The sequence below is a fragment of the Xenopus laevis genome, chromosome 6L (assembly GCF_017654675.1).
Source record: "Xenopus laevis strain J_2021 chromosome 6L, Xenopus_laevis_v10.1, whole genome shotgun sequence".
In the NCBI taxonomy this organism is placed as follows: domain Eukaryota; kingdom Metazoa; phylum Chordata; class Amphibia; order Anura; family Pipidae; genus Xenopus; species Xenopus laevis.
In genome coordinates, this window is record NC_054381.1 from 120,176,625 (window position 1) to 120,203,778 (window position 27,154).

Sequence of the window (27,154 nt, forward strand, 5' to 3'; positions counted from 1 at the left end):
ATAGTGAAGGAAAAGTGGGTGCTAAGGGTTTAACTAGGGGGATATGATGTTACCAGGGCCACATCAACCCATGAGGCTTGATGCATAGAATTAGATTATTCAGCTCCATAGAAAAAAAAACAAGTTTATGCATCAATCACCAAATTCACATGCAGGGGTTGAGTTAAATTAGTAGATAGGAGTGGTGGTTGACAAGGGCAGGACTCTTTGGATCTCACAAGGGATGGGATTCTAGGCCAGATGTTTCTGCTGGGTCCATGTGCTAATAGTTATGCTGCTTCTGAGTGAAATTAAACAGATGAAAAGGAATGTCTCAATTTGCAGCCCTCAAGCCCTCAAGTTCGCAACCCGAACCGGAACCCGCATATTTACACACTTTGATCCGCTATCTGACCCGGTCCCGCAACTAACTTATCTGCAACCCGACCCGCAACCCGCCGTCCACCATCAAACAGGAAGTGATGTTACTGCAAACCGGAAGTGATGTCATCAAAAGTGGGTGGTTTTGCAACATTTGAAAAGGAGTAAAATATAGACAATATAACATAAGATAAGAAATTTAGATGAGACAACCCGCAGACCCGCATCTATACCTGTACATGAAAATCCTATTTCCGCAGGGTACATGCTTTTTTTGCAGGTAACTGGCGGGTACCCGACCTGCTGCAGGACTCTAGCATGGAGTGCAGCAGACAAACAATAGTTAGAGGGCCACAGGTTTGTAAACTTGTAGACCAGCTTACAGATTTTTATAGAGTGTAGATGTATGTGCTATGAGGAAAAATACTAAGTGAAGAAACTGAGAAAGCATTACATGTCTTGACAATAGGAAACATAGCTAATGATGAAATGTCAAATGGCTATTGATTAACTTGTTTTTGGACAGCAGTTGTAACAATGTCTATAAAAGCACAAGCTTTCCAGTGTTAGCCTTTTGTTTTCTCTTTATAAATCAGTACAGAACTCAGCAGAGCTCTATTTAGCAGGGTGCACATAGGGATCCTGCTGAGCAGCAATGCTAGGTTGAAGTGTTTGGCATGCCAAGTATGGAGAGTATCGTTTTATATTAATAATGAGGCACCCCATCAAAATGAAGTCTGGATTTTATAGTTAAAAACGTAAATATAAAAAATAAATAATGATAATCATTATGCCCCGCTAAGCCTGTGTGTTGCTGTTCCCTGACCCCACTAAAGGCTTTCCTGGCATTCATGCAGAGCAGAACCAGTATATATGTTCATATATATAGAATTTGCACAAACACTTCTTATTGTACAACTATTTAATCATATGGGTGGCACAAAACAAGTGTTGTTGATTTTTGATCATATCAAATACCTACTACCCTTCACAGGTTATTTCTTCTTGACATTTTTGAGAATTTCCACTGAAATGTAAAGCAACACAATTACTACTCACCTCTAAATATTCCTAGTAGATAAAAGAAGTTAAAAAAAAGTTTAGTGGCCCCATGATTGACACTTCAGATAATCCATATCCATGAGCCCTTTTTACAGGGATGAAGTGTTATGTTATCTGAGTTATATTCAAGCTTTCCTGTTGCTGAACCTATGGTCGATTTTCTTTCTGTGTAGATTTATAAATCTATCAGCTACGGGAAGTTAACTATCTACTGTCTACCAGTGGGTTGTGAATATGTTACACCAGTGGGTTGTGAATGTGTTAAACACCACACACAGCTGTACCTGAAAAACAAATAGATCCTGGGGGTACGTAAGTGAAGGTTCCTTTGTATCAAGGAAAAAAATGTAGGAGCAAAATATAGTTTGAAACAGAACCACAAAAACCCATAGTGGGTAAATATAGCAAAAATGAAAATGTAATGGGAATAAATCCTTCAAATATAATGAGTTAAAAATACTGTTCCGTTTCTGAAATAATTACATGCACTATCTGTCCCTCCAAATTCTGTCTCTACATGTAGCTTCGTGTTGGAGTCTGTTTTATTTCTGGTCCTTGGTTCTGATACATGGTCTAAGTGCAGAGCAATGATCTATTTGAAATGGTACAGAATTTAAGCTATGTAACCAGTGTTAGAATATGTTACAGAATCCAATGGTTTGGCAAGATAATGGAAAAGAAAATTGTTGTTAAATCAGATGACTGTCAGAAAAGAATGTAAAACTGCTATTGTTGCCTGTAGCTGCTTTTGTAGAGACTGTAATGTGTATCTTGCTATATGCCTTAGGGTCATTTTCTGGTAAAGGCATAACTGGGTATTGTCCCAGAGGGGAGGTAATGAATCATAGCTTGCAGCTGAATAACAGCGTATGTATTTTAGAATATCAGTAAAACTACTTGTTTGTGCATTAGGAGCAACTGTAGTTATATTTTAATTCCTATAAAATATTAAAGAAGTGCCACTATGACCTAGAGAGCACTCTCTTGGTTTGAACCTGTGTGCCAGTATAATTTTACACTAGATAATTAAAACATATTGATTTCTTTATGAAAATGTTAGATATTAATAAAGAAGCTCTGAAGCAAAAGGATTTCAAGCCTGAGTTATCCAAAGGTACAGAAAAAAAAAACATGAGATCGCAGGTAATGCAGGAAGACACAGGTCTGCATGAAATAATTTCAGTAAATAGGGGCTGTCCCCCATATATGTATGGCGCACCATTGCTTAAACAGCATTATCAGTAAAAGCATTGGGAAACCAAAGCCTGGCAAATTACACCTTTTTTTCAATGAGGCTTGTGGGACAATGTTTATACAGGTGTATGATCTATTATCAGGAATACTTGGGACCTTCCGTAATTTGGATAACCATACCTTACATCACATAAAAATCAGTTAAACAGTAAATGAACCCAATAGGATTGTTTTGCCACCAATATGGGACCATTCAGCTTAGTTACCATAAAGTACAAGGTAATGTTTTATTATTACAGAGAAAAAGGAAATCATTTTTAAAAATGACAATTATTTGCTTAAAATGGATTCTATAGGAGATAGACTTTGCGAAATTCTGAGCTTTCTGGATAAGGGATCCCATGGCATGGAAAGCCCAGGAGGGAGTTGGAGCCACAACTGTTTTTTTATTATTATGAGGGACAGCTTGCTATTTAAGTACTGTGGTAATTTATTGTATTTTTTTTTCATCTTCCTGGCCTTAAACATTAAATATTTTCATCCTTGTTACTTTTTGCATAACTTTACAGCTCTTATGTAACCTCTAAAAAGAAAAAGGAATAATAGTTGTTGCCTACTCACTGCATTGCAAGAGATCATCCTGTATTGCAGTTCAAGATTCCTCTTGATGTGTAGATTTGTCTGACTTTTTCTGGTTTGATATATTTTCTGTATAGTGAGCCTTGCCAGGTCTTATTAACCGGTCTTCCTAAAACATTAATGAGAGAGGAAAATCCAATGGAAGGCGGAATAAATTATTGATATCGTATATGTTCAGGCCTCCATTGTGTCAGGTTTATATTCTATGGATATGATAGACACTTGGTAATCCATTCAGCACCCATGTCATTTCAATTACATTTTCACTGGTAGACGGTAAAAAATGTCTTCATGTGAGGCATAAAATCACCCTTAATTTACATCCAGCATTTGCTTTGTACCGAGGATCCCATTGATCTCCAGGCACTAAAAGTTATAGATGCAATGGAGAAGCGCTGGAGTGAGCCTAATGAAACCAGGGCACAGATAAGGAGAAACAGTCAGGGATACGAGTGTCATAGGGAAAAGCCAATTATGAGAAGGGCAGTGATAATCAAAATAAAGTGCCATCATCAATTTCTATTATCACTCAAACACTTTCAGTGCTGCCCTTTGCTCACCTTTTTAATTCCCTTAAAGACATTTTCAATACAACTAGGTACTTTTTGTCCAGCAATAAAATATAATTTATAAAGATGAACAATAATCCCATTTAAATGCAGATGTTTCCATTGTAAATATGTAACCCTTTAACAGTAAATTTACATGTAACTTATCCTATATAATAAAGTGTCTCTGCGTCCAGTCCCTGTGTCCGTGGGATTGCGCTACTGCGCATGTGCCCCACGGACCGTCTCTGCATATGTTCTAGCGCCTGTTAATTTAACGGGCTTAATGTCTAGTAAATGTTATAAAAAGTATCTTCATTAAATCAGATCACTGGACATGTACTCAAAGCACATTAAACTTCTAAATGTTGTTGTATGTATGAATATCTGTGTGTGTAGCATACAATTCCTGGAGGATATAAAGAGAGCTAATGCGCTAAGTGCAATATGTCCTATTTGGTGCATGACGAAGCATTAAAAAATCCTATTTTTTCCCCATGCATGAGACCTCTATTGGTTGTGACATATCTAATTTAGCCATTTTTTTGTGTCTCCTGAAGCTATCAATCCCACAATGCTGTGCAGATGGACTAAATCTCCCATTCTTCACCATGGCTTTTTTTTCTCTCTATATTTTGCATTATTGTAAAAAGGTACAGAGAGGTGTATATACGAAGGTATATCGACCGATTTTTTATTCCTAGGAACACATTTGGGTGCCAGTAAATGCTACCTTGGAGGAATAATGTGCATCAAATGTGAAGTGTACAGTATATTTATTTGTACAGATACAGTATGTGATCTGTCAGGCGTCCTTGGCACCTGTTTTTCTCTGGATAAGGTTCCTTTATGTATTATGAGGTACCATCCCTTAAGCCTAGGGTTGTTTTGCCATAAACATGATGGGAGGGCGAGAGAGAGAAGAATATATAGAATGTCAGTGGAAAGACAGAGCCTGAATAGCAATATAGTGATGTGATAAGTGATAGTAGGAAAATACGCTGTTTAGTGATGTCTCAGCTGCCTTTCATCCCATGTCCCTGAGGCATTTTGTATTCAGTTGCAAGGGTTGTCTGTAGCTTAGCAACCATAAATAGCAATTTAGTATAGGGGGAGTGTAGGGGTCACAACAACGTAAATGGGAATTAGCTTTTCTCTCTGTACAATTTAAAATAGTCTTAGAGAACAATTATTTCTTTTAAGTGTACATCGGCTATAGCTGCTGTAATTTTTTATTAGTGTTTTGTTTGGTGAGGTACTGCGAGGAATGATCCCCTGATGTAGATGTGGTGCTCCTAAACTGTTCCTTTAATTGATAGGAATGTACTCATCACTATTAATGGAGGACAGTTTTTTAAACCTTCCTGTACCCACCCCCATCTCAGTGTTCAAGGCAGAAAGATCCAGGGGGCAGCACAGTCCTTCAGTAGGCTAGAGTTCTGTTTACATTTGTTCTCCAGCCTAAAGGAGAAGGAAAGGCTTGGTGCACTTGCGGGTGCCAAATGTTAGGCACCCCAAGTGATTGTAGTTACTTACCTGAAACCCCGGGCCGGTGCTCCGATCAGCAGAAAACGGCACCAGTTCGGAGTTATACCAGTGAGCACCACTGAGTGCTTCTCTTTCGGCTTCCTCTTACCTTCGCGCGGCTGCGCATACGCAGTACAACAAAATGCCAGATTTTAACTAAAAAGCCAGCTATTTCGTTTAACTGTGCATGCTCTTGCCTTGGGAAATTTGAAGAAAGAAGACGCCGGAAGAGGATCGATCCGTGGTGCTCACTGGTATAACCTCAGCCCGGTGCAGTTTTCTACTGATAGGAGCACTGGCCCAGGATTTCAGGTAAGTAACTACAATCACTAGGGGGTGCCTAACATTTGGCACCCCCCCAAGTACATCAAGCCTTTTCTTCCCCTTTAAAGAAGGATCAACAGGGCCGGAACTAGGGGTAGGCAGAGTAGGCACGTGCCTAGGGCGTAAAGCTGGGAGGGCGCAAGGCACGTACCTCCTCTGTCGCCTACCCCAAGTCCGGTTCCCTTCTTTACCCGACTCTGCATTTTTTCCTCTCTTCTATGCTCTTCTGCGCATGCGCTCAAACTTAAATTCGCGCATGCGCACGCGAGCGAACTTAAATTCGCACGCAAATTCACGCAGGCGCCACGACTGCCGGGCCTGCCCAGCGTGGCCCGGCACTGAGGATCAAGGTGCTCTCAGCCCAAAAGAACTGACAAAGAACCTCTCCCTGGTCAGCCATACTGCACTGGTTTCACAGAATCATCCACCCATGATGAAGCTTTTATAGGGACCAGATCTCTTAGGCCAATAACCTTATTTTACTACTATTAAAGGGTCAGGTATAGGGGAACTGCAACCGATGTTTGGCCATTCCTACTAAAAAAAAAAAGGGCAGATGTTATAAGAAATGGTAGTATTGCTTTTTGAGGTTCACTTGGGAAATCCACAGAAGCAAAAAAAATTTTATTTTGTAAAAACTGCATAAAGAAACTGCATGTGGTAATTAAGGGGCAGATTTATCAAGGGTCGAAGTGAATTCGAGAGAATTTTCTAAGTAAAAAAAAAATCGAAATGTACTTTTTTGGATACTTCGACAATCGAACAGGATACTACGACTTTGAATTTACTTTGACTGTCTCTTTAAAAATACTTTGACTTCAATACTTCACCAACTTAAACCTCTATGGGGGACCTCCTGCGTGTTTTGCTAAGTTTTTTTAAGTCAAAGGATTTTTTGGGAAAATCGCACGATAAAATCGTTCGATTCGAAGTACGATCGGAGTATGATCATATGATTGTACTATGATCGGAATACGATCGCACGATGTATAAAATCCTCCGACTTTGAATTCGAATGTCAGAGGATTCTATTTGATGGTCGAATTTCGAAGTTTTTTCTACTTTGAAATTCGACCCTTGATAAATCTGCCCCAAAGTGTATACAAATTAATTTTCTTAAACAATCGAATGAATGATAGTATATTGCAGTGTAAAAAGTATACTTCTTAAATTTAGATCAAATAAAACAACTTGTAGACTGTTGAAAATTGCCGATGGGTTGCTATTGGCAACAGCACCTATAGCACCCGTGTTTGTAAATCAGCCCTATAGTGCACTAAAGCTAAATTACATTTAAGTTCTGCTTTCTTTGGTATGGTATAAGGAAGAATAAAGCAGTTAAACCACAAATAGAACAGGAGAACTGGATGTATAATCTTGTAGAGTTATTAATATTCAGAAATCACATAAGCTGTTTGATATATTTTTATATTTACAAAAGTACCCTGGGGACATCAGCTTGTAAGAGAAAACGGAGATAGAAATGTTAGGGAAGAATCATAATGAATATTACCAGCATAAGTGAAATACAAATGTTGTTCAAAAGTGGTTTTAGTACTATTATTTAGAATAAATATTCATCAGTGTAGCTGCGTAAAAGTTCTGCTTTCTATTTTCTGGTCTCTGCAGTTATCTGGTTTTGGTTTAGGCTCAAAACTGAGGCAATTAAATGGCAACATTTTCCTGTCTGATGTAGTTATCATTGGAAGACCTAGGTGTACAGCATGCCTGAAGGTGAGCACCCATGACATGGCCATTAATATTAAAGGAAAGGCGACAGCTGGTGCTAGACTAAAGACAATCCTGGCACTAATGAAAAGCAAGCTTTATGGGTAATGCAATCAGTTTTGCCTATGTCTAGTAACCCAAAGCTACTAATCAAATGTGTGTTTTCATACTGCTAAAAAGAAAATGCTACCTGCAGATTGGTTCATATGGGTCGCCTGAAAGCTTTAGATCATTTAATACATTACCTCCTAAGTTTTATTCATTTAGTCTTGCTTGTACTCCACCCAGAAGGCCAGTTGTAGTTGTGAGGTTGGCCGTGCACTTTATCTTTAATTATTTCCCCAAATAACCATTTCTCTTTAAATACATTGCAATAAATATGTGGAATTTCTCTGGTCTTTGGTATGATTTACCTACTGCTGTTAATTTTACATGTGTAAAACTATAATGTTATGTCATTTGACAAAAAAAGCATTTGCAAACATTCAGTGAACATGTTGTGGGCTCATGTTGCTCTTACCCTCACATCCAATGAGATTCCTATCTAAACTTAGGTTTATATTTACAGTACTCCTCTGTGTGTTTTTGACCTAGATACATTCTCCTGTTTTATTAGCATTCCTAAATCAGCAAACTGCGTAACTTCTTAAGTCTTCCCAATACTTAAGCCATTGTTTCTACAGAAACTTTGTTTACTGTTCTGTAAAAATATCCATCCTAAAACTTCCTACAAACATAGTTGTATTTCTTATTGGATCATTTTGTTAAAGTTCTCTCTCACTTGCAGTCAACCCAAGCTTCTAAGAATAAAGTGTTCTCATACATCAGTTATAAACAGTAGTGGAATCTCTCATAAAAGGAAACCTTCCCTTCACTGGTTGTAATTTATCCTCAAGAATATCTGCAACCTATGATTCCTGTGTTACCTACTACAACTTAGCATGAGGTATTATCTTTTCCTATCATATAATGTACGTAAATACTTATTGATAGGTGATATTTGTTTTTTTCTGCCAGGCTCAACATGTGATCTGCACAGTTGAGTCCTTTTATTCAGAAATAGGGGAGTTGACAGAGGAACACTCTCATTGATCTTCCATGTGCTTGTTCTGTTTTTCAGAATATTGTAAAGTGCTAAGGAACTAGCTGTCACTATATATAATACATACTTATAAAAAAACAATATTGACTATTGTTCGATATATCTGTAGTCAACAATAGCTCTAGCTGGTTCCAACAGAATGAGGTTGCCAGTTCTTCATTATTGGCTCAGTATTTTGTATCTCTGTAGATCAGTTCCTCCATACTGGAGGATGTCTGCAGGTTAGTATATTTTGCCTCCTATCAACATGGCCCTATTCTCTCTCTATGTACTGGAAAGACATCATGAATCTGTAGAACCAAGGTCACACTTCTCAGGTAATATAAATCATAAAAGGTGGCGTTAATCATATATCATATGCTTCCCAGAACTGGAGAAACAAAAAACCCTATATGTGTTACCATAAACAACTAGTATTTTTAGATTATTCAGACCATTTTTGTCTGGACCAACACTAAGGGGCATATTTATCAAGGGTCGAAATTCAAAAAGACCAACCAAAAATTAAGTCAAAGTTTTTTTGGTCGAAATAGGTCTGTTTTCGATCGAATAGGTCTGCATTCGGCCGAATTCGAATCGTTCGAATTGAAGGAATAATTCATTCAATCGAATTCGATTAGAAGTTTTTCCCAAAAAAATACTTGATTTTTCAAAGTCCACCAATTGACTCCAAATAGTCTAATTTTTAAAAAGACGGTACATAAATTCAAATTTCGGAAAATCTAATTTGGATTATTCCCTAGTCGAAGAACACAAAAAATAGCTCAAATTAGAATTTCTTTCATTCGAAAATTCACCTCGACATTTGATAAATCTGCCCCTAAGACTAGGGGCAGATGATCTGATTTTTTTCTTCCTCTGTTATGTACGCAGGTGGAGAAAACCGTATCTGCTCCTTCATGACGGGCATGACATTGGCCTGTGTACAACTACACTAAGCGGATTTTGCAAAGATATTGCATGCTTTTCATGGCAAAATCTACTCAGTGATGCTAGACACAGGCCAACGACAAGTCTGAAGTATAGCTACAGGAAGGAGTGAACTTGCTTCATTAGACCTGTGTATAACATGCAAGTGGAGAAAAGGGGATTATTCTCCCAGTTTGCCCCTAGCCTAGTGGTCCTACATGGACATCACTATTTTGACAATTGAGGCCAGAGAGGCATTATCCTCCTTAAAAAACATAAATAAACTTCCCCCAGGGATGACTTCAGATTTAATGGTACAGAGACGTCCCTAAGGATATCCCTGTGCTTCTCCAACTCTGACCCAATTCTATCAACTTGTTCAACCTTCTCTATGTTTATTATAGTCATGATCCTATAAGAGGACGATTCTCAACTGTATAGTTCCTATCATCCAATATCTCAGATGCTAAGATTCTTGAAATGATATTGGCAAATAGACGGACCAGCGTGCTTTATGTCTGACATCAGAATATATGTTTAATATCACACATTCTGCTCAACCATGAACTGGCCAACATAATGCACTAGCAGGTGAGATTTTAAACCTGAGCCACGAACTGACTGATATGTGGTCAGAGTCATATAGCCAACATACATGTACAGAAATTGTATAAAACATTCTTAAAATAGCCACCTTATCACTTTTTGGGAAATTCTCTGGGTTAAAGGTAATTGCATCAAATCTTCATAGACATAGCTATGCTTTTGACTTCATATACCTTGGTGTTACTATTTCTGATAATCTTTGTTAATACGCCATTGTTGATTTGGGCTTTAAAACTATGCAAAGAAAGCCATGTGAAACAACGCATACTCCCTCAGTGCCTAGCCACACACTAAAATGTAGAAAGTGCCTTCTACTAATATAATCCTAAATCCTTTCTTCTTATTCAAAAATGTATAAGGATGAGTTAGCAGGCTGAATATGGCACACAAAAAAAGGAGGATGGATACAGTAAGCTAAATCTTGGGATGCTGTCCCCATTTAGTGCCCCTGTTTTAGACAGAAAGTGCTCTTGTAGAGAAACTGTAGGGATATTCTAATGTGATTTCTGAGGTCTTTGCTGATAACTGTCCAATCACTGCAACTGATTTGTGCCATTTAACTGTGTCATGCATGTACTTCACCATGACAAGCAGTAGAGAACTCAGTGCTTGTGTTAGAATTCTGTGTCCTTTTTCCTAACTGCTGAATAGAGAAAGATGGGGGCATGCGCAAATTTGCACTCGCGTGCGCATGCGCAAATTTGCGCATGCAAGAAGCAAAAAGAAATGCAAAGTCGGGCAGAGAAGGGAACTGGACTTGGGGTAGGCAACAGAGGAGGTACGTGCCTGGCGCCCTCCCAGCTTTGCGCCCTAGGCACGTGCCTACTCTGCCTACCCTTAGTTCCGGCCCTGGATGGGGCACATTGGGGAGGGGGGGCACAGAGAATGCATTAAAGGTATACTGTCATGGGAAAAATGTTTTTTTCAAAACGCATCAGTTAATAGTGCTGCTCCAGCAGAATTCTGCAATGAAATCAGTTTCTCAATATTTAATTTTGAAATCTGACATGGGGCTAGACATATTGTCAGTTTCCCAGCTGCCCCAGTAATGTGACTTGTGCTCTGATAAACTTCAGTCACTCTTTACTGCTGTACTGTATCAACCCCTTCCTTTCCCCCCAGCAGCCTTACAACAGAACAATGGAAAGGAAATCAAATAGTAGTTCCCTAACACAAGATAACAGCTCCCTAGTAGATCTAAGAACAGCACTCAATAGTAAAATCCAGGTCCTGAAAGCACATGACCAGCAAAGTGACCTGAGATGGCTGCGTACACACCAATATTACAACAGCAAAAAAATAGGCTTGCTATTGTACAGTGAATTATTGGCAGTGTAAACAGTATAATATAGAAAAATGTTGAGTTGATGTGATAGCGAGGACTGGGGAATAGGAGAACGTTATGTAAAGTGAGCTCATAAAATGGGCCTTGTTTACATGTTTGGCTTCATGCAAGCAGTTTACTGTCATATACAGATTTTTATCACAAGAACCAGCATTACACGTCTTCCATTGTGAATGTTATGTTTTTTTAGGGAAAAGTTGCCAAAATGCATTTAATCGCTTTAGAGGATTCCAGAGACATGATTCTTAAAGCTGTGTGTAATATAAGAAAGGTTTTTTTTTTTTGCTACAAATCACATAGAATGGCCCAGACAAACATGGAAATATTCTTGAGCATTTGAGTCTTGCTTCTAGACCTTAGGGAACCCCTTACAGCAATGGATTTATGAATATTTTAGCCTGAAAATCTGTGAAGTTTAATCAAGTTTACTGAGAAGCTGATTAGCTCTTCATTGTTACACCTGTGCAAGTAAAATTCTGCATGATTGTCGGCCTAATGTGAAAAGCACAGGCTCCGATGCAAAGCAGCCTTAAATCTAGGGCTACATTTGCATCTGTGTGACTATCATACAGCCATTATGAGGTTAGTGGAGTCACCTCTTCCTCCTTTGAAGCGGGACACTAACTGGATCTACATCCTATATGGATATGGCAACTAAAAATTAATTTAGAGGGAAACCGATGCATAGAAGCCAGAGCTATGTGCACCATACATCTAAGAAGGGTTTATTGATTTGAATGATATATTGATTTTGAAACATTGTTTTTGTAATATTAAAACATTACCTTGTATTTGATCCCAAATAAGATATAATTAAACATTATCTCATACCTCTCAACATTTTTGAAATAGAAAGAGGGACAAAAAGATTTTTTTTGACTGCGCCCATTTTTGTGGCCACATCCCCTAATTACCATGTTCCTTTTACAAAATTTGGCAGGTTATGAAAGTTTGAACACATTTCTATGTTTTTATATCTTATATCATATAGTTTTGATAATGAAGATGAATTGCCCTTTAAGCTGCAAGTCACAGTTTCCCCAAGAGACTTGCTTATCTTAAATTGTTAAAAGTATATAAGTGCACCTCGTGGCTGTTCTGGGCTCTCTGCCAAAAGCCAATTAAGTTAAAAACTTTGTATCTCTTTCTGGCTGTTCGGTGCAGGAGATCAAAGAGAAAGTTTCAGTAACAAGCCGGGTCTTCTGGTTGAGCTGTCAAAATCTGGACTGTGATTATAATGACTGGGGGTAGGGTTGTCACCTGTCCAGATTTCACCCAGACAGCCTGGTTTTGTAAGGGCTGTCCAGATGAAAAGTGCCTGTCCAGATTTCCAAATTATGAAATCTAGATAGGACATTGAAGTTTGCTGCATCGTCAGTCCCGTCCCTGACGTCATCAACTCCTCTCCTGATGTCACTGGCCCGCCCCTTGACATCATCCGTCCCGCCCCCCCCTGCCAGTTTTTCCAGAACTGAAAAGGTGGCAACCCTAACTGGGGGGAGGGGGAGTTCATTCACTTCATTTGGATAAATACATATATTCTCCTTGAAATTCATCTTGAAGATCTGTGTTTTTCCAAGCCCTGAGAAGATATCGGTCATTGAGGCCATAGATATGACTCTATACATGGTTTAATAAGCTGCTAATTTGACTAGGAGTGGTGGAGTTGCAAGACAGTATCGTCCCATGTATGGGCATCTCTCTTGGCCTTAAAGATTTAACTGGTTGCCCAGGTGTTTAGTGCAGCCTGAGAAATACTTATCACGGCTATCATGTCATGTGCATTTCAATTCTTGGAGAAATTTCTGATATATATGTCCTCAAGTCAAGTCAAGTAGTTATTTATTGCCATTTGTACCAGGAGTACATTGGAATTTCTTTTGCAGCATGGTACAGTAAAGTGAGACACATACAGATTTTTACAATATATGTGGGATAAAGAGATACAGTATAAGATTAGTAGATAGTAACAAAGTGCAGTGTAATTAGAATAGGAATTTCGACTTGCAGTAGTTCATGCATTATCTGCTTGACCATTTAGTTTGTTTGGGACTAGATCAGTGGTCCCCAACCAGTAGCTCGTGAGCAACATGTTGCTCTCCAACCCCATGGATGTTGCTCCCAGTGGCCTCAAAGCAGGAGCTTATTTTTTAATTCCTGGCTTGGAGGCAAGTTTTGGTTGTATAAATACCAGGTGTACTGCCAAACAGAGCCTCAATGTAGGTTGGCAATCCACATGGGGATACCAAATGGCCAATCACGGCACTTATTTGGCTTATTTGGCACCCCAAGAACATTTTTCATAGCTAGTGTTGCTCCCCAAATACTTTTACTTCTGAATGTTGCTCACAGGTCCAAAAGGTTGGGGATCCCTGGACTAGATGATTGGTTGGGATAGATGATTCCTCAAGGTTTCTTCTTTATCTGTAGGACTCGTTTGCAGTTAGTCTGACAGCTCTTGGAAAGAAGCTATTAAATAGTCTTTTGCTTCTGGTTTTTATACTTTCAGGCCTCCTGTGCCTCAGTGAGTGGGTGGGCTTATGCCAAATGAATATTTCATGATCTGGGAGACTCTGGTCGCAGGTAATGGCTTTAATTTTGCTCTTGCATCTGGCTGTGTCTAGATCGGACAGTGATGGAAGTTTGGTGGAGATGATTCGTTCAGCAGTTTTTACCAACCTCAGGAGAGAGGTTTTTTCCTGCTGCTTGATGCTACCATACCACACTGCTATGTTGCCAGTTAGAATGCTTTCAATCGTAGTTCTGTATAACTTCATTGTTGAACCATGGTTTTTGGTTAGGGTAAACTATAATTTCTATATAGGGAATGCAGATGGAAGTACACCAGTGGATGCAACAGCTGTTGGAGTAACAGCAACTTCCAGTCAGTCTGCTGGGCCCCTATATCTCCTATACCCTCAACAGTCTGAGAGGCATCGTCTACTATAATTACATCCCTGTCTGGGTCCCCAAAGTGAAAGGTTAAAGAACCCTGCACTCCTTCCTTGGCACTGCTCAGACATAGGGGAAATCCCCATAAATTAGGGTCAGTTGTGGCCCACTCTAGATGTTGGTAACTATATTTCCCACAATTCCTTCAAAAACCTCCCGCTGCCTGCGGTGTTTGGATTTGGATTCATAAACTTCTGCAGTGGCACAAGGTGCCCAGCCTTGCAGTAAACTGTATCTGAGATTCATTTGCCTTATTATTTATTCTGTTTACTTTGGCTGTCTATAAATAAAGCAGCACTGGGTTTGTTATCAGTATGTTGGAGAGGTGCCTGCGTTTTTCACTGTATACAGACCTGAAATGCTCTACCAGCATATGGGCTCTACAGGAAGTGCCAGTTTGGTTCCGAGATCTTGAGAATCACTGCTGTTTAACTACCGATTAACACAGATGGGGGCAGGTTAAGAAGCTGTGTAGTTCTGAAGGTACTTTATATACATTTATACATTATATATTAATACATACATATATTATACTTTTCATTCTACTCTTAAAGACAAGGTGATTTTTTTTTAAAGGGCTTTTAACATGTTGTACATCTGCTTGTTGTGCCCAAAGCTACAGAATGTAACCAATGTAAAATTGCTTTATGTCATTGACTGACATTATCACCATAGGGTTCCTTTATTATAAATGTGGTTGCTTATATAATGTGACAGATATTTTTTGATTAGTGCAAGCAAATGTGAATCCTGGAAATCCAAATGAACTCACCAGTTAAAATGAGATCATACCAAGATTGTCACACTATATATGTCATGTCGCTTGCACAAACAACACACTGAGAGGAGACTACCAGATCAGATTATCAGACCTCTACTTTCTTGCATTCTTGTGTTTATTAAGTTTGCTCTGTCATTCCTACTTACTGTAAGCAATACAAAATAAAGAATTGTAGCATCACAGAGCAATAGTTTTTTTTAGTTACCAGGGCCAGTGACCCCTATATGAAAGAAGGAACGAATGGGTCAAAAGGGAAGGTTGGAGGGGTGTGATTGAGGAGATTATAAAAGAGAAAAAAAAGGAATGCAGATGGGATTTAAGGAGGGAAGAAAGAAGATATAAAAATGCACAGAGAAAGACGTAGGAGAGCAGCACAGCAGGGAAGGCTGAAGAAAGAAGTGAACAAATGACATACATGCCACAAAAGGGACTGTGATAATAAGCCAAAGGCAGACAAAAGAGAATAGAAGGGCAAGGCAAAAAGCTGTCATGGAACAAGGGAGTAGGTTGTGCATTTTTATATTCGCAATATAAGGAAGTGGGTCTGTAAATATTGTATAATGTTCACAACTGATGATGAAAAGTGGCAAAAGAGGGTTTGCTTCTCTTTCTTGGATAAAGTATGGAAGTCTCTTGATGGCCATATACAGGCTGGTACAAGCTGCCGACTTTGTCCCTCCTGACCAGGTCAGCAACTTTTTTGAACACATACAGGTGCCCTAGACCAGCCTGCCCAACCTATATCTGGCCAAAAATTTGACAGATATCAATCAGTCAGGTTTGAAAAGCTGCGCATGGATGTGTTCCTTGCCCGATGGTCCTCCGTAGGCTCCAGTGCATGATCTGGAGCCTGGACCAACATTTGGATCAGCCCTGTGCTGTGCGTGGGTGGTAGTGATGTGCAGAAAAACTCGACCCTTAGCCTGCCTGCACCTGCCTCCTCCCATGTATTTGTAGGTCTGTGCCTCCCCGCCGATAATGTCACAAAAGGGGAGGGGTGAGTGTATGCCTATAAAATCAGAAGCTGTAAACTGGCAGTGTAAGGCCACGGGTGGGGAGAGCAGGTAGAAGAGCTCAACCTGAACCTGCCTGTGACCCACAAATGGCGTGCTAAGATCGGCAAAATCGGGTCCTGCAGGTATCGGGCCGGCCCGCACATCACTAGCGGGTAGCCAATTCTGGCCAAGAGCCATTCCTGTGGTGACCTTGCATAGTGAGTGACTCTGGCAGTGTATGGCAATCTTTAGCTCTGTTGCATAAAACTCATCACTGTAGACTGAATGTGACTGATTACACATGGGGTGTTTTACTGCCACTGAAGTCCAGTAGAAAACAGCAGAGGGGAAATCTTTTGTGTCTTCACTGCATCACCACTTGTAATCCTATTAAATGAAAAAAACCCTACTGGTGCACACAGAGTGGTGACAGACAGACCTTTATGTAAAAATACTCAAGAACATACCTCCCAACTGTCCCATTTTTGGAGGGACAGTCCCTCTTTAGACAGCTCAACCTGCAGTTCCTCGTTTGTACTGGAAAGTCCCATTTTTCTGGGCACTGAACAGCTAGAAAAAAAACCCACAGTTTCGAGCCACAGCTGCAGATAAGATACTTTTGTAACAATTTCGAGATAAGCAAATAAGTAATTGTAACAATATAAGATCTCTTGAGAGAAGTTAGACTCACAGCTTAAAGGGCAATTCACCTTCATTAGCAAAGCTGTAATAACTGGAAAAAAAACACAAAAATATGTTCAAACTTTCATACCCTGCCAAATTTTGTAAAATTAACATGGTAATTAGGGGGTGTGGGCACAAAAATTGGCGTGGTCAAAAAAATGTTGCCGCGCTACACGAGCCAACTTTTTTGTCCCTCTTTTTATTTCCACAATGTTGGGAGGTATGCTCAAGAATCCCCATTCAGTAACATTCCAAGTGGTGACAGGTGGACAGGAGTGTTTTTTGCCCTACCAGATAGCAGAGCCAGTCAAACCACCCTATGTGCCATTAGCAGCAGAATAACTACTCCATGCCAGGCTTCCCCCAAAAAATTCCTCAAGAGGGGCATGGCATACACAGCAACCTTCCACCCCCTGACTGCCCACCCAATCACGTCTGCTGCCTGCCAGGTCTTGCTGCCCGTTTGCATTCATGTAGAAGAGCAGCTGGGGAGCACGGATTTCTACAACTATAGAGGAAGCTGATCCCACCATCCGGGCTCCCCTGTCCCCCAGGACAGCTGGTTCTACTAGATAACTGGGTATACAAATTTGGGCACTACATTACAATTTGGTAAAGGAAATCCGCTCTGTGAGGGAAAAATCACTAAAGAGTGAATTTTTGCCTCGGAAGGCTTTGTCACACTTCGCCACTTCATCAGACATTAATTTGCAGTGAATATGCGAATTTATCAGAATACAAAGTTGCGTCTCGGGAGCCGAGTACTGGAGAAGTTTTGCTAGCATGAATTCGTAAGTGCGAGCATTTCATAGCGAACTTTCGCTAAATTTTAGCAAAACTTTGTTAGTACACTTACGCTTAGGTCAATTTAATTAGGGCAGGTACATATAGGTCATATATATATGTCTTTATTAGAGATGTTAGTGTGAATGCTTGAAGTGGCCACTTATTATTAAAAATGTCCAAGGAAGCAAAATAAAGACAAAAGAGATCAGTTACAACTTTTAAACATAATCCCACTTTAAAATATGAAAAAACGCCAGCATTTTTTAAAAAAAATGTTTAACTTTTTTGGCATACAGGATATGATGACACTGACATAAGATTTAGGAGGTCCTAGCGCCGCCGTCCAAGGCCTTGCGGTCCTAGCACCAGTGGCCCACTTGCATCCCCCCCCCACGCGTGAGCACATCGCAGGAAAGCTGCATTCCTAATTCAGATGGGCGGCATGCTGCCCCTCAAATTTCATCACCCAAGGCCCGGGCCTTTGTGGCCTGGTATCAGTTCAGCAGGTATAACCTGGCAAAGGAAACTCTGGCAAAAGAGGTAACATACTGGAAAATTCACACTTTTGAGATTTTGCAGAGTAACAATTGTTCGTCTGAGTGAAAATACGCCTGGTGAAAGGGCCTGAAACGTTGTTAGCAATGCTCTCTTTCGGTAGTGAAATGTCCTAGGCTGACGCAATTGATCTGGGTGCAGGCACAGGGGTAGGCTGATGGGATCACAGGAGTTGCATCTGGGCCTGCCTTCTCCGTATACCGAGATTCAGCCTGGCGTGGCCGTAGCCTAAGAATAAAATGTGCCCTTAACATTGTTCCCGTGGGTCCAACACATATAAAACCCACTACACAGAACGTATTATAATAATGGTGTAAAAGAACTCTTAGAAATACTGGGTTGTGGCTCCCTGCTGATTATATACATACATTGCTAAAATATGACAGACCAAATAGATGAAAGCAATTTTGTGCTTTTTTTAATTTTGTAATAAATGTTTAATTACAATCTGTGGCACTGAACACCATGGCAGACATTAGAGCTTAGTGCCTGTGTGTTCCTAGCAGTGCCATACACTCCATAGCAAAGGGTCTTTCTCCACATATCTTAGCCCTTGGAATTAGAAAGAAAGGGCATGTTTTCTTTTGCAGGTCCTACCTCTGACAATCAGTGCAAGCTCCCCTTTCATCCTCCCAAGATAGGCTGGAGACAGCTGAGTGCTTATTTGTTAGAGATCCTGGGCAAGAGAGTGAGGTGGGGGAGGGAGTGAGAGGGGAATGTGCCTGCGAGACCGCTGATTGGTGCACTCCCAGAAGGCATCTGTCTGTAGAACTTTACTGGCATGTGAAACGGAATCGCTTACAAGTTAAAGATAGATGCAGAATTTCAGTATCCCCAGCCAAAATCTCACTGAAAATCCATTTTTCCTTCCTCGCTCGCTGCACTCAGCCTGCAATTTAGTGGTGTTTTCTATGCAGGGAGAAGTAAACTAGTCTGCCTGTGTTCTGGGATTTACTGGCCTCAGGAGGCACTCCGTCATGGTTCAGACTTTAGGGTAAGTGAATTTGTCTCCCTAGGAGAATTGACAGCAGATATTTCTGAGATTTCAGGGACTGTCTGTCTGAGATAAAAGCTTGTTAATTTACATTGGTTCTGACAAGTAATGTGGGGGCACAGCTGAGCCAGGATACTTGCCTTGTGCAAGTGGCAGATATCCACGAGCAACTAAACCGGCTTTTATACAGAAAGCAATGTATTTACTTGGCATGTGACATGCTGCTTGCCTTTTATCATATTCAGCAGTGAGTTCTAACCTGTGGCGCTCCACATGTTGCTGAACTACGGCTCCCAGTATACATGCACTACTGGCAGAAACTGAAGGCACTGGAAGGTACAACAGCAGAAAAAGTGTTATTAAGGGATTTATGTTGATGAGCAAAGCAATGCATTTAATTTATGGCACAGGGATGGTGTAGTTAACATTAACAGAGTTGGTTTGGCTGAAGCCTGGGGCAGGTGCAGTATGGTAACTGTGCCATTCATAGCATGGGTTGTTTATACAGTGGACCTAATAATATGGTTGCCTAGTGTCTATCATAGAATGATACTGAGTGTGGAGAATGTCAGCGCCTCAACTGGTGGTGGGATTGCCCTGAATGCTTGCAGGCCTAAAATGCCCTAAAATTTTCCTTCTTGTCTTCAGAATTAGAAGTGCTCTGGGGTTCTGGCACTCAATATATTGATTTCTTTTTATTTGTTCACTTGTACTTTCTTTCTTTCGTTTTGTTTTCTATTGGTTATGTCATTATTCACATGTAACGGCGAGGTTGGAGAATACTGTATCACAAACAAGCCGCTGGCCTTACAGCAAACAGACTGGTAATAACAGATTGTTTGGCATCTGTGTCACAGGGCTCTGTTTGCTTCCAGAATTATCTTGTAAAACATCTCAAACAGGTCACTTGTAGCTATTTTTTGTAAGTATTAGTATCATCCTATTTTTATCAAGATAGTGTTTATCCTCTCAGTCTCTTTCTAATGTTGTATCCAGGTCTAAAACGTATATGGAGACTTCAATTTCTTTGCACATTTTAACTGTGAATGAATAGGTAGGTACTCTGTGTATATATTATAGTACATTAAAGGTGTTGTTCACCTTCAAGTCAGTCTTTTAGTATATTAAAGAATGGCCTGTTCTTAGCAACTTTTGAGTTGGCCTTGATTTTTTATTTGTTATAGTTTTTTAATAATTTGTCTTCTTCTGACTCTTTCAAGCCTTCAATTGGGAATCACTGACCCACAAATGATTACTCTGTGAGGCTACAATTTATTGTCATTTTTGTATCACCCATCTTTCTATTCAGGCCCTGCCCTTTTAATATGCTAGTCTCTTATTCAAGCCACTGCTTGGTTGCTAGGGTAATGTTGGCCCTAGCAACCAGATGCTGAAATTCCAAACTGGAGAGCTGCTGAACAAAAAGCTATAAAAAAAAACAAATATTAAATACAAGAAGTGTCCCTATTTATTCATATTATTCGGTAGCAAATTAAACTGCCAACATTTTTTTAAATACAGTTTATAAATGTGGTCTTACATGGGGTAATCCTTAAGTATCACCCTATATAAATGGCCTGTGGGCCATAGGAGTAGATGTACATATGCCACATTCTGTTGAATCAAAGGCTGATGCCACACAGGACTAGTTCTCAGCCAAATTGCCTGACGCAATCTGGGCATGTACAGCCATCTTAAGTTTAGAGCTATATTTGCTAAACACTTCCAAAATAAGGCTGGACAACTATGCAAAAGTAATTGCTGAACAACTGTGCTCACTTATTTCTTTAAATAGCTTTGTATTGGTGCCAGTGTGTTACTGCATTATACTCCATTCTTGTTACCAGGGCTCTGGGGCTCATCCGCAGAGCTTACAGTCCCTCATTCTGTTATGACAAAGCCAGGTGTCGCATTGAGGACCAACTCTCTTCAGTGAAGGAACAGAAGAGTAAGTTGGCACAAAGGATGAAGTGTAGGAGTCACCAATCGCTCAGGTTCATTTCAGGGAACAGAAGTGATGTGTGGACACTATGAAATGAATACAGCCATAGTAATCCAATGCCTTGTGGGAATATTACCTGCTAAAACCGGGTAGGCAGAAACAATTGCTGTATGTATAAAAAAAGAAAATAAATATTACCTCGTTTGAAAAGACAAAACATGATCACAATCAAGCACAAATAATGGGAAATGCTCCCCAAGGCAAATACTGTTAAATATGTGTACTTTCCCTTTGTATTAACTCACATAGCCAGTACAGGAGGGGCCCATGACAATACTATAACAAGATATTACAGATATATCACAATTATTAAACTCTTGTGGTTTTTTTTTTTGGTCCTGATATAAAAAAATATACATTTGTAAACACATATAAGGCAAAGGCATGTTTGGTTTCATTTTTTTGTGCATAATGAATGTAATTCTAAGCAACTTTCCTATATTTAATAATATAACATTTTCAATGGGTTTAGATTTGTATATGTAATTAATATTGAAAACAGTATCTATCTGTCCCTTTCTCTTCTTGTTCTACTGGTGCTGACTCTTGAAACAGAAGAAGCTACACAGTCCTGTAAAGAATCCAAGTCTATGATAGCATCTAGCCATTTGTAATTATGTAATTTAAGTAGTGATGCACTGAATCCAGGATTCTTCTTCTGTCCGGCCGAACTTAATCCAAATCCTAATTCGGATGTGCAAATTAGGGGCGGGGAGGGAAGTCGAGTGACTTTTTGTCACAAAACAAATTAGGATTTGGTTCAGTATTCGTCTGAATCTCTGGAGAAGGATTCGGGGGTTTGGCCGAATCCAAAATAGTGGATTCATTGCATCCCTAAATTTAAGGGTCTTTAGACATGGGTCTTAACCTTTGCTTTCTGTTCATGTGAACGCATGAGTTGAAAGTGTCTCCTTTCCTTGTCTACCTTTTATGTAAACAGCTTGGCCTTGAATATTTCACCTGTGCCACACTGCTTTGCTTTCTTGGCTTTGTCCTCTGGTAACAAAACATATTTTTTATGAGAGTTTTTCTTTCTTTATTTTAGAGCATTGTCAACAACTCCCTGGCTTTCCTATAGCTAACAAAAGGCAGTAGCAAAACATAGGTTTCTCCTAACCACTGCCCTTTTGGAAAATGTGACAGTGGTCAAATCTGTCAATACAAAAAGTGCCTGACTAATGAGACATTTTACATGCTAGGGCCTTTTATGTCAGGGTGTTACTGCCAAGCGGCTACTGTACCAGCAGCAGGTACATTATGTCTGGAAAGATACAATGTCTTTTATAAAACCATTACTATATTGCCAGTTGTTTAGTTCCTAACTGTTAGAGAAATTTGGGAAACACTGACTGACATTACTGTATTGAACCAGTGAATGGGGACCTCTAGTATTGATAAACATTTTCTAATAACACTTTTCTTTTGCTACAAAAGAGAATCTCCTAGCTGTGTCTGACTCCTGTACTGGCCAGCTTTAGCAAAACAAGAAATGACATGTTATTGGTTTCCATAGGTTCTGCATAATAGTGCAAGATGTAGCCTTCCAAGGGAGAGTATAAGTTCTTATTTAGGGTAATCATTATCAGTCTCTGGCAAAGTGCAGGGTAGAACTGCAAATGCACAACACGGGGAAATCCTATTGTTAGTTGCCAAGGCATGTGTTTGTGCACGCTCAGCAGATGTCTGGGCAGAGTGTTGGCCTACTCATTAGTGATGGGTCAGATGTCTTTTAACTGCTTTAGTCCCTTTTTGGCCAGTTTTGAGCAGTTCAACAGGGAGTCGCTGGCATCAAAATTCAGAGCTGATGTGTAAGTTTGACAGGGTATAGTAACTGTTGGATAAATGCTGAACTGTAAACACATATGCCTGTCTCATTTCACTTTGTCTTCAGCACCGTGGATTCGTTTTTCACTTAATTTAGGAATCTTCTATGCCTGTGAACACCTGCAAACATAAAAAATGATTATTTAAATTCAGACATACTACTTAGGATTCATATTTCTGAATGATTTTACTAATGTCATGAATTAAAAAAGAGTTTCCAAATCTTGAACCTAATAAAATATTTGGAATAATTTACAATTCTCCCCGAGGTATGGCTTTAATGTGGTATGAGGTGCACAGCATTAAGGGGTGAAGGCTAGTTCTGTCCCTATTTTAAAGAACACTTAAAGATGTAATTAGCATTCCAAACAGGGTTTATGTAACCTTTACTGCACAAATATCAAAAGACTTTCATCATGTCTATTCATAGTTAGCAACCAGGCGACCACCTCTTTAATAAATCTTTTTAAAATGTATTGGTACTGTTCTATACATTTTATATTGCAGCCACAAACATATAACGAGTTCCAAACCAGAGCAAGTAATTGTTTCATCTTACAAACACAAAACTTTGTTTTAGGGCTCTTACAGATGAGCATTTTTACCTGCACTCCCCTGTGTTCCGGTTTCGTGTGTTTAGCCGCAGGGGAGCGCAGCAGTAGACGCACTGAATTCTTTTCAATGGGGCTGTACTCCCACAGACGCATGTAAGCGCCGAACACAGAAAAAACGCAACATGGGTTCTGCGCTTACATGCGTCTGTGGGAGAACAGCCCCAGTGAAAAGAATTAAGTGCGTATACTCCTGCGCTCCCCTGCGGAAAAAAATCATGTGCCATAACTTGCATGTGATTTCCCAATGCTAATTAGTCCACATTGATTAATTGCATGCAAGTTACAACACTAGTTTGACTTGGACTTGGGTGCAAATGGCTTCACTTTTGAGGGGTCATTTATAAATGCAGTGCAATTTTAGTAGTTCAATGCCGATGTTTTTTCCCACAAGAATTCCAATGGCATTGTGACCATGCATCCACTGTGCAATGCTTTTGGTGGCTGTTGCAGCCATTGGTGCAACCTATTGTGGGAACCCTGGAATTACCACAACATTCACGGTAGCTGTAGTCAGGCCGGATCCTGGCAAATACCAGAGGGGCTGCTTTAGGGTTGCCACCTTCAGTAACGTGGAACTCCAGGCAGGGGGGCAGAGCCTTGATATAATGGGGGTGGGTCTGTGATGGGGCTGGGTTGGTCACAACATCAGGGGCGGAGCTATAATGTGGCAATCGGTGAATCGCTCAATCATTGTAAATCCTGCCCAGTTTTCCTAATTTACAAAACCGGGCAGGCAGTTTAAGGCAGGACAGATGCATTTACACTTAGTGCAACTTTGTGGAAGTGCAGAGAACTTGTTTGGGCACAAGTACGTTGAATAGCTTCAATATGGTCACAACGTAGTGACTCACACATGCAGTTGTAAATTAGGCTTCTGGTGTGTGCATGCATGTTAGTTGGTGTAGTCAGTTGCATGTGTAGGCACAACACACAAAGGGAGCCCTGGAAGTATCACTACCTCAAGGTAGGGCTTCCTAGTGTCCATGTACTTTGTCTGTTGCACCTTGCATGCAATTCATCAACGGAATCCTCCTCATGCAGAATCAATCACTATTCCCAATTTATGGATTTGGAAATGTGGCTTATTACTTCTTGCTGGTACCTAGGGAGGACAGTTATGCATTTGTTATCCTTTTGCATACTGAGGGAGTTCAACATAAACTGCTCAGAAATGGAACATGTCGGATTGTTTTTTTTTTTCTCCCTGGCATTTCAGCGTGTTATTGGCACAGGACAGTAGCAACATGAATTCTTGGACTTTATTAGCATTCCATCCACAGATAATTCATTTTGCTTCGTGCCAAGAAGGGGTTTTAACCTGCTTGTGAACCACTAAATTCTTCAGACATTATTGCTGAGCTTTCAAATTTCTCTGAGCCAGCCGGAGCTGCACCCAACATCAGTTTCCAATGCAGACTCAGACCCTTTCGTGCTGTGAAATAATGGGGAACTGGTTTATTTATGTATCAGGGGTCTTAAACAATAATGTGCTTAATGCTTTCTCCCATTCATAAGATTTATAGCTTATTCACCAAAAGACATGGGATAAATAAACACATTATTATGGGGGACTTGCACATTTGTATAGTAAATATTATAATATATTGGTTATTGAAGAGAATTCATTTCAGTACCACTTATTTGTGGTACTTATTTCACCAGACTATGTAAGGGGTAATTTACAATCGCAAGCACTGTTGTGTTTGCACAGATTTCCCTGCAGTTAGGTACATGTAAAACCTCATAAAATTACATTAAAGGTGAAAGGTTATATTGCTCGGTGTTCCAAATGTCAGACACCACCTCCGTGATTATAACCACTGACCTTATTGCTCTGTGGTGCTTGCTGAGAAGTAGCACAGGGCAGTGCAATTTTCTGCTAGCACCAGCCTGGGGTATGGGTTAAATGATTATTATCACTTGGAGGGGGAATTTAACTTTTTCTTTAAAATGCACTCCTTGCACTTTTGTATATGTGCACTGGCTGCTGCCTTCCTCCTGCTGTTGATTCAGCTGCATCAATTGACGCAGGGGAACCCTAGTGCTATAGTTACCCCTGAACCAGGCAGTAGCTCCAGGGTTCTCTATGCACCCTGTGTCAGCACAGATGCACCAAAAGAGTAGTGTGTACACATCACTCTTACTGGCCAGCCTCTGAAGCCTCACGCAGAAAATGTTCAGCACAATTGTGTCAGATTTGTGTCAAAGTTTTAGTGCAGTTGTGTTAATTTTGTTACTTTCGTTGCAACTGTATCAGGGGCAACAATTCTGGAATTATGGGTAAAATGCTGCATTATGGTTAAATAAATGGCAGTTGCATCAAAAAATTGCACACTGTGGATATCAAGGTAATTGACTCTTATCTTCCATAGGTCAAAGACAAAAAAAGTCTTGCCAGCACCATAGATACTGTATTACAAACAATACTTTTTAGGGTGGTGGCACACAGGGAGATTAGTTGGCCAGCAACAAATCTTCTCTACTGTGGGTGACTAATCTCTCCGAAATGCCTTCCCGCCAGCATGAATACGAATCGCAAAGCATTTTGGGAAATTAGTCGCTCGCAGTAGAGAAGATTTGACGCTGAGCGACTAATCGCCCTGTCTGCCACCACCCTTATGATTGCTGCCATTATCATTAATCTTTATTTTTATAGTGTGCATTACATAACACTTGATAAAAATGATATCGCATTCACCTCAGCCCTGTTCCAGTGGTGCTTATAACACAAGGACTCTTTCATATTCACTTACACTGTGGCCAGCTTTATTCGGAACCAATCATCTTGCCTGTATGTTTTTGGGGAAACCAATGTGCCCATAGGCAGCTCTAGGTCTATGACGGAGAGATTTGTCACCAGCATTTAAATCTGCGCTATGTAGACAACAAATTTCCCTGAAATGCTTTATAACTAGTAATAAAGTAAATCGCCAATGGAAAATCACATGCAGCAATTCATTTTCCAAAGTCTCCTTGCGAGGCAACCTCAGAAAACAAACACAGTGTATGTTTTCCCATTGCTGATTTACTTTATTGCTGGTTGGAAAGCATTTTGGGGAGAATTGTCATCCATGGTAGGAAAGATCTTAACCGGGCAACAAATCTTGCCATGTGCCATTAGCAGAGAGACACAGTGATAAAAATGCCTTACTGATAATGCCCTGGCTGTAATTGAACCTAGGACCCAGTGCTTTAAGATGAAAGTGTAGTTCTGGTTGGTTTTACAATAGTTTCTTGTCCGCAGACGCAGTGCGGGGTAAGGTCCCAGGGCATGTTTCCATCAGTGTGTTGAATTCAATAAGACAATAACAAAAGCTTTGTTCTGAGAGCCTGTAAAGAGCTGACACTGTCAGCTAGTGAATGTCATGTTCACTTAGCGTATGCTAGAGCAAATCACATCCGAATGGAAATTTGTATTGGACAAGCATGTTTACTGTAGATAATGTCAGTTCATCACTATATGCGGATGCAGCTTTTATAATAAACATTTGGAACAGCTGGAAAGTGTTTACACGAGTTATTGCACTAGGTTGATTAATGCTGTACACTTGTGTGTACATACAATGTCCATATACAGTTACTAACAGCTAGTTAAAAAAAAACAAGAACATAACTTCATATTC

The 27,154-nt window shown here is 40.0% G+C and overlaps 1 protein-coding gene across 16 annotated transcripts in view; it reads left to right on the forward strand.

Moving 5' to 3' along the window:
- Positions 1–27,154, forward strand: part of dtna.L (dystrobrevin alpha L homeolog) — a 159,866-nt gene that overhangs the window by 23,430 nt on the left and 109,282 nt on the right. For 5 of the 16 annotated variants that reach the window (XM_041565232.1, XM_041565239.1, XM_041565241.1 and 2 more), the window contains exon 1: positions 18,785–19,091. The exons of 2 other annotated variants lie outside the window; for them this stretch is intronic. In XM_041565232.1, the coding sequence (XP_041421166.1) occupies positions 19,075–19,091 (17 nt within the window). In that variant the 5' untranslated portion in view covers positions 18,785–19,074. 16 annotated transcript variants of the gene reach the window in all.